This window comes from Saccoglossus kowalevskii, chromosome 12, assembly GCF_978046115.1.
Source record: "Saccoglossus kowalevskii chromosome 12, keSacKowa6.1, whole genome shotgun sequence".
In the NCBI taxonomy this organism is placed as follows: Eukaryota; Metazoa; Hemichordata; class Enteropneusta; family Harrimaniidae; genus Saccoglossus; species Saccoglossus kowalevskii.
In genome coordinates, this window is record NC_140652.1 from 9132771 (window position 1) to 9141765 (window position 8995).

The 8995-nt window shown below is 36.0% G+C and overlaps 1 protein-coding gene across 1 annotated transcript; it reads right to left on the minus strand.

Moving 5' to 3' along the window:
* Positions 1–1343: 1343 nt before the first annotated feature.
* Positions 1344–8739, minus strand: LOC146735486 (uncharacterized). The gene is made up of 11 exons (XM_085505877.1): positions 7839–8739; positions 7366–7484; positions 6490–6555; positions 5714–5885; positions 5283–5393; positions 4631–4818; positions 4306–4431; positions 3933–4044; positions 3096–3192; positions 2882–2987; positions 1344–2688 (listed from the first exon to the last, which is right to left on the minus strand). The coding sequence occupies exons 1-11, from the start codon at positions 8737–8739 to the stop codon at positions 2611–2613; spliced, it is 2076 nt and encodes a 691-aa protein (XP_085362003.1). The 3' UTR covers positions 1344–2610.
* Between the last annotated feature and the right edge of the window lie 256 nt (positions 8740–8995).

Sequence of the window (8995 nt, forward strand, 5' to 3'; positions counted from 1 at the left end):
TTGAAATGAAATAATCGGTACTATTGATATCAGTGTGAAAGCTTAAAATTGATCAATTATGCGAATTAGTTATTTAACATACACTAAAACCAATCTGGTCAGTGCACTTTTCTATCATTTCTATGTAGTATGTTTCATTGAAATGTGACGATTAGAAATCAATGGAAAAGTAAAGTAAAAAAATTACTTTTATTATACAAATTAGGTAAATAATATGCACAGACTTTTACCCCAAATCAGTCCAGAGCATCAATTTACCCAGTTTCATCAAAATCCAATGGGTGGCTCTTTAAATATCTGTGAAACAATCATAGAGCAGCTAAATATTAGCTAAATTTCATGCAAATTGGGTAATTAGTAAGCATGGAATTCTACTAAAACCTACTCAAATCTGCGCATTAGTCCAGAGCATCTATGCACCAAGTTTCATAAAAAACCAACGTGTGGGGGTTTTGAAATATCAGTGGAACGGACAGACAGACACACAGAAACACATACAGACAGACTAACTGCAAAGACTTCCATTATGTGCTTCGCACGCGGAAGTCAAAAATAGAACAAACCCAAAACAGACAAAATTTAGCAACATTCTATAATATCATTCTTTGTTTATATATAACAAGAACTTAAACTTAAAGTAACTGTGTAATTGAGTTTCAAATGATGTTAAATTATATATTTGTATTATACAATAATTATTGCACAAAAGAAATACTGTTAAAGTAGCAAACAATTAACTCAGAAAAATGACTTGGCTTTTAAGCATCTGTAAATTATGTAAAAATAATGAGTACATGTTGAGGCGTCTATTTGTATTTCTGAACGCCCGATAAATACTTGATTTCATGGCTTCTTGATAATCAGGTTATTATGTGTATATTCAATGTTTGTATTGCACCTTACATATAAGAATATAGGTACAGAATGCATGCTTATTTTGACCTAAAACACGGCGTCTTATGCATTGTGAGTTGGATATGCAGGCACATAACTGTAAATACAACGTTGTACACACACCTGACACTCTAAACTGAAATATTTATCTGAATACGTACATCAAATCATACAGTAAATTCTTTCAAAAGAATTTGCAAATATGTACCCTGATAAGCAAAATAGTAGTTGAGTGATAAATATATTCAAAATTAATTATTATAATAAAAACACAGTACAAGACTAAAACCTTAATTACACTTGACAATCTTGACGAAATTCAAGATGAACACTCAAAAAACATTAAACTATAAACTATTTTCCAGAATGTTCATATGTGTAACATTGTACATATTAGTATTGCCTTAATCATACGAGTATGATGGATTGTTTTATTTTATTCACAGCTCTTTTTCTTTTTCAAAATAACAGTTTTTCAATAGATGAATCAGTGGAAGTGCACCCTTTCAATATTTCTCACAGGACACCCGCCCTCAAAAACTGCCCCTGGACAACTGCCCAATGTGACAACTGCTCCCCGTGAATTGTCCTAAAGTCTTCCAAGGCACAATTTCTTTTGAGAAGAATTCAAGATTATATGGTTTCATATTGCTGTCTTGCAATATTGAGAAATTCAGATTAATACTACTTATTAAACAGGACTTTAACACGGAATCGAGTCTGTAAATAGTGCCAAAAAGACACATTTTAGCATTTTTTCAAAAAGTGTTTCTTTAGACAATCAATTTCAAACCATTTTTATAGGTTGAAATACTTAAATAAACAATGTAAACCGCTAATAAAATACAATTAGACAACTAAATAAAATACTTTGTAGCGATTTTTTGTGAAGTAACACCAACATTTGTTTGTAGAGCTGGCCGGTACGAGTAATTATTCATGAACAGAAGGCGAATGAATAATACATCCATAGCATCATAGGTGTCAACCAGCTCCATGAATTAGTGATATAAAGTAGTAACCTTTTTATCACATGACAGACTACGTTTACACATCTTAGATGATTTAGACTAATAAAGCATCACGTCTGGGTGCGTCGGTTGAACGCATTTACAGTTACGTCCTTTACAGCTAACGACAATCGGTACAAATATTACCTCAATATCAATATTTTTTTCACAATGAAATTTCAATCGATATTATTGTTAATTTGTTGCAATTCACTATTTAATTAATTGTTGCAATAAAAACGATACGCCGCACAGTGAGCTTTTTCCTCCACAAACTATTCGAACTCACATACAACGATGACGCTCAACGTACATATTGTGACGTTTATCGTATTATAGGATATTTCACGCCTAACGACACAACTGTGAATGGTATGCAGTATGGTCATATGCTAATTATGTATACTACTGTGCATGGAGCCAGTCGGTGTATCTATGCATAGCAACATACATTTGTGTGTATACTCGCAAGCATAATCCACCTGTAACGTAATGTGCTATCGAGTGATGCAATGTGAAGAAATCGTCAGTAACGTAACGCAGTGTAATGTAATGCAATGTCAATTTTATGTAAATACAATGTAATGAAATGTGTTAGAATGTAATGTAACAATTGAAGAACACTGAATAATAACACATTCTCAACATGGAATACGTAGCGATGTTACCCAGTTTCAGTTGTTGTCTATTCAACCTTGTTTAATTTCTAACACCTTTCTCCAGGCGTCGATTTGTCAACCAAACCAAACAAATTTGGATTAAAGTCAGCCATTTCGATATGTTCCTAGTTAAAAAATATAATTTCAATAACTTTAGTAAAACAGGAAAGTTTAATCTTCTATTTATAAATTTCAAACAAACAAACAACTAAATAACTAAACAAACAAACAAACAAACAAACAAATAAATAACTAAATAAATAAATAAATAAATAAATAACTAAATAAATAAATAAATAAATAAATATCGATACGTACTGTAAAATTCTCTGCACTTCTGAGTTGAAGTAACTTTTTCTGTCTATTCTTCATTGTCGGCCTCAGCTTTGGCTCGTCAATCCAGCATTCACGGAGGATTGAATACCTATTCAATAAGATCACTGACTGTCATAGACTGAACAATATAGGTGGGAAATTTGGTGGTTATATTAAAATTATTATGTTTTAATTATGAAAAAAGTTACGAACTCACAAGCTATCGCTGCAATGTTCAGGTTTATTCAATCGACCACCATTCTTAACTTCGCGTTCCACCTCCGATGACGACATTGTGAAGTAGGGTGTTGCACCTAGAAAAGACATTCATAATATCATATACACGGGAGCTCCCATTTTCATTCCCAGAATTCCTTGTGTGCTTAGAACACACAGAGACTTTTTGAGGTGAAACACCACAAATCTTAGACTACTCCTACTCTTGGCGTGTATTTGTTATTTGAGTTCTCTCGTGTTGATTACCTACTACTGGTAAACAGTTATAAAATACTGGAAATGTTGGAAAATAATTTTACCGCGGAATAACACGTTTACTAAGGTGTTGATCAGTTCTTCAAACTGACTGCCCTATCGATTACAAGATGAATGAATACAATCAGACGAAAATACTTATAAACAAACGAAGGCAACCGTAGTACTGTCTGTTGCTCTCACTTAGTTTGTGCTACAGAAAGTCGTGAATGAGCTCATTTTGAAAGGTGCCAACATCCAAAAACGTCGCTTACACTTACGTCGGGTTCGAAAAACGAATACCAGCATGGTAATGTTTTGGTGGACATCTTTAAAAGTATTCATTATATATTCATTATATATATAATGAATACTTTTAAAGATGTCCATCAAAACATTACCATGCTGGTATTCGATTTTCAACCGAAATACCATCAAAGTCAGCTATAGCTGTATGAACATTATAAAAGATACCATCAACAGTAAAAACAAACGACAACTCGCGACTGATAAGAGCACCACAACTGATAAAACGAATATCAACAAACTATGCAATTGTCAGGAAAAAACGAACTTTTCCTACCTAGAGTTACTATTTCCCATACAACTACACCAAAAGACCAAACATCAGATTTCGTTGTGTACTCCCCTTCTCGCATCGATTCAGGAGACATCCATCGTATTGGCAGACGCTTCTAAAAACAACAAAAATTTCATTTTGATTTTCAGCAAATTAAAGTCATTCGCAGTTTTGCGTCCGAATAAATAGGGACAGAAATATAACACAAGTATTCTATACTGCAATTAATGAACCAATGTTAATGCATTATTTCATACAAAAAATAAACACCATCATTTCCCAATAAATCGTGATAACCAAACATTGCACGAGTCGGTCTGCACACTGCAACATGAAATATAAATCACTTACAGATGTAGTGACAGTTACAAATTACCTTTCCGTATGAATCCAAGTTCCCCCGCTGTCCGGATTTCTTGCCTATGTCAGATATTTTACATTTTTTGACTCCGTCATTTTCAGTGACGTGTATACTAAGACTTGAAAGGTCACCATGAATGATCTATGTTAAAGACAATATACATTAACCAGAGAATATGTTTGGATATATATATGTCTCATTACGTCATTAGATCTGCATATCTAGTTATGTTATTGGATGGATCGTGCTATTATATAGTGTTATTTTATATATGTTGAAATGTGTTATAGAGTATCCATGGGGTGAAATACAAATTCAAAAACATAATCGCGCGAAATACCTCTGATTGAGCAAGGTATGTCATCCCTTCAGCTATCTCTTCCGCAAATTGTAGCAACAATTCACCAATTGTTGACTTCTTGATATCCTTAGCGACATTGTCACCGTAATATATTTCTTCTCTAATGCTTCTCAAATAATGTTGAAGATGTCCCAACGTAGCGTATTCGTAAATGATATAGTAAGGGTCTGATTGGATAAGACGATATGACAATATTATTATTATTATTATGAGCCTTGAATGTATGGGAACGATTAGATTGTCATTTTACTTTTCGATATCAAAATACTACTGAAGATCTCACGAACTGTGTCAGAGGCCTACCATTCTGAATTCAGTACAGAAAAATCGCATGATATCAAGTTCTAAATAAATTCGAACTGTAGTGTTACGTTAGCGAAGTATGTGTCACTAACTATTGGACTTGTTCCCGTCAGATAATTCTTAGAGCACAAACTATGACGTTTCGACTGCGTTTGAACAAAAACGTACAGTTTGATTAGGCTTCAAGAACAAAGCAAGGCATAATGAAATACGTGAATTTAACAACCAGGTGATAGAGTAACACTTGATCAAGTTGAGCAAACATGTGGAATGTACCATGTTAGTAGTCTGATGTAAGTAACCCACACTGTTTTTGAAATGTACATACCATAATCGACGCAGTACCCTAGCAACGATATAATATTTGGGTGTGATGGTATTCGCCTAGTGGTCTCCAGTTCTGCCAATAACACATCTCTGTCCGCATTTCTTGCCTCATCTGTCATTACAGATATGCTATACGTTATTATACAGCCCAAGGATACATCCGAGATCAGAACAGCGTGTACGATCTAATGACTTTTCGTGTCTATATATGTAATACGTAATACACCTATCTTTGTGTGTTGTAATTTAACGCCATGTCCCATTTTAATGGTTATTTACGCGCTTCACAGAAATAACTGAACGAGGCGTCAACCACAGTTGACGCAGACACGACAAACAATCGAACATACAAACAAAAAACATACAAGCAATCCGGAATAGATGTCTGCAATGACACTGTGTACTACTAATAATAATGTTTTATAAACGTACCATGCAGCATTTTGACGGCAACAGTACTGACGTCACTGCTCACGCCTATCTTCCATGCTTTAGCCTTCATTACTTGAGTGTGATTGCCTTTGCCGATTATTCCCTCAAAAGCCAGATTGTCACGGGAAAACTCAAACATTTGAAATAAATCTGAAGTTATTCTGGTCGGTTTCTTGAAGTATAATCATCACAAAAATATTATAAGTCAACATCGTACATAATACATCATTCATCAGACATTCTAATCAGTCTAATTTAGCAATATATTTTTGTTTTCTTTTATTCATAACATGATACAAAATCCTTTAAAGTTTACTTTGGCGACAAATATATTGATTTATTCTGCCAGACCCAGTGTGGTGTGAATGAACGTTTACGCTATGAAAGCAACATACAAATGATCTACTTCTGATTTACCAAAATGAAACAATCACTCAAGAGTTGAACGAAATCACCCATCATGATATTCAAAATTGGAGCAAATGATGCTCCGTTTGTCAGGTTGAATTTTGACATTGTAATACGTCTTCAAGATGTAGTAGAGGTTATTGCTATTGCAATTGCATAACACATTTCTGAAGTAACAAATTCTTGAATCCCTCATAAACCATCGCTACAATTGTTTTTTTCTAGTTGAATGTATGCTTTATATACTCTTATAAGAGAACGTGGGAAAAAAGTAAAACCTCTACTACATCCTTAAGTTATATTCATGGTTGAAGCAGTTTCAAAAACTTGCAATACATATTTGAAATAAACATATATGTATACATTACCAATTCACTGCTGTTCATACTCATAGCGGATTTTCGTTTAAATGGATTCTTGGGACGTGACCCCACCTGTAAACACAGGGCATTGAATACGTGACATTGATACATACACAAACTCTATCATACAGTTCCAAATTATGGAACGATTAACTACCACTTCATCGTTCGGGTGATCGCGGGCTAGAAGGCGTCAAGGGGATACATGTAACATATTAGTTAGATAGTACTAGAAAATACCTGTGTTAGCGAGACCTGATGCCATTATTGACATACCTGTATATGCCGTCAGCAAATTTTATCTAAAGCGAGTAATCAGCCCATGTGAACCTAATCAAGTGCAAATGTTTGTGCAACTCTCGGCAATTAACAACTGTAATCTTAATATTTAATTCAGAAATTGAGTCGCCGCGGTCACCGTTGATAAATACAAACCAACCCCAGAAGTGACATCATGTACTAAAAATAATGTTAACGGAAGTCATTATTGTGTGGTTGGCTAGTGGAACTTTAGAGGGCAGAGTTTATGCCAGAATCTTCTAGAATATGTGCCCACCCACCACTCCGGTAGCATCAACTTTTAGATTGAACTATCGCGTTGGGTGTATTTATTGGAATGAATAAGAGAATGATTCCTAGTATTGACAACATAGAGAATCGGAATGGTAACTCAGTTAGAAGCATTATCTATGACAGTCGCTACTGTATATTTTTATCATTGAATATCAGTGAATATGTGAGTTTGCGATGTTTTGATTAATCGTCGGTTCACAACTATAAATGAAACCATGCAATACATTCCATTTTTATACTTTATGCTGATAAATTGTAAATTGATTTAGATTCTGTAATTCGTGGCTGATGTAATGAATCAGACCTTACCTCAACACCGCCAGTAGGCCTGTTTCGGTGTCTTCTACAGTATAACAATGCGACTAGTAGAAGTAGAAGTAGTAAGATGATCACTACACTCATAGTTATAATAATGGCAGTACTGTCGCCTGAAAATAGTAAAGAAATGATCAAACGTTAAACTGTGAGCCTTACTCGTTTGCTGAAAATATTTATTCTTGGAATCTATACAGTCTAAAGCGGGGAGACGTCACCTACGCATGCGCCAGGTGGCCATAGCGTGTCATTGTTTACAAACTAGCGTCTACCCACGAGCCTTTGCGTTCTTAGCATGTGCTGTTATCATCGCTTGGAACTCAATTCCCGTGCGTGCGCAGGTGACGACCCTCCTGCTTTAAATAGAGTTGGTCTTCGCATAGCGCGTGTTCGAATTTCATGTTGTGTACGTCACTATATATTTCATACGAAACAGGACGCGGCGCGACGACCATCGATTGAGTTACCTGTAGTTGACCCATTGGTTTCGTCAGTCGTTGGTTTTCCAGGAGTTGTCACTAGGCTTGAATATATGGTTTGGCTAGATGACATGATTTTGGTTGAACTACGAAGAGAGGATGTTTTCCCAGAGGTGCTTGGTACGTTAGTAGGGGACGGTGATTTTGTTGTTATTGGTTCTGGGATTAATGTAGTTGTCTTTGATGTTGACCCCTGTGGTGTCGTGTTGGGTTTTGTGGTTGTTGGCTCTTCGGTAACTGTGGTTTGCTCATCGGTTGTGTAAACCGTAGTTGAATGAGGAGTTGTTATCGTAGCAGTAGTTTGCTGTAGCGTGGTGACCTTATCTTGCGTGGATACAATTGGCGAATCGGTGGTCGATAGTTTAGTCGTTGCGCGTGTTGATTGTGATGTACTTTCACTGGGACTGATGGACGGCTCTACCCTGCCGCTTGTGGTTTTGTAATCAGTAGTTTCCATTCCAGTTGTTTTCAACTCAGTGGTCGGTACGAATGTAGTGGTAGCTTTTCTTGAGGACACAAGTTCGGGGGTTGATGTGTACCGTGTTGTCGACGGCGTCTCAGTGGTGCCCGTGACTGTTGTAGTATAAATCACATCGGTGGTCGATAGTTTAGTCGTTGCACTTGCAGATTGTGATGTACTTTCACTGGGACTGGTGGACGGCTCTACCCCGACGCCTGTGGTTTTGTAATCAGTAGTTTCCATTCCAGTTGTTTTCAACTCAGTGGTCGGTACGAATGTAGTGGTAGGTTCTCTTGTGGACATAGAGTCGGAGGTTGTTGTATGCGTTGTTGTCGACGTGGTTGCAGTGGTTCCCGTGACTGTTGTAGTATAAAACACGTCCGGCGTGGTTTCCTCTGGCGTTGTAGAAAGTAGCAAATCTGTTGTCATGTCTATTGTTCCGTAATCAATTGTTGAGGTGTATGCTTCTGCTATAGAAATCTGTCGATTGGAAAAAAATTGACATTAATTATCCCAAAATACCAAAAGCATTACATTCAATTTAAATATTTTTACTTTCAGAATGTACAGGTGGTCGCAAAAAAATAGCGTTTTTTCGTGTAGAATAGCCTGATCACCAACTCAAGTTCGGCTGGCCATTCTCTATCTAACGTGTTATGGATTGACTGGTAGAAGTTTGCCTTCA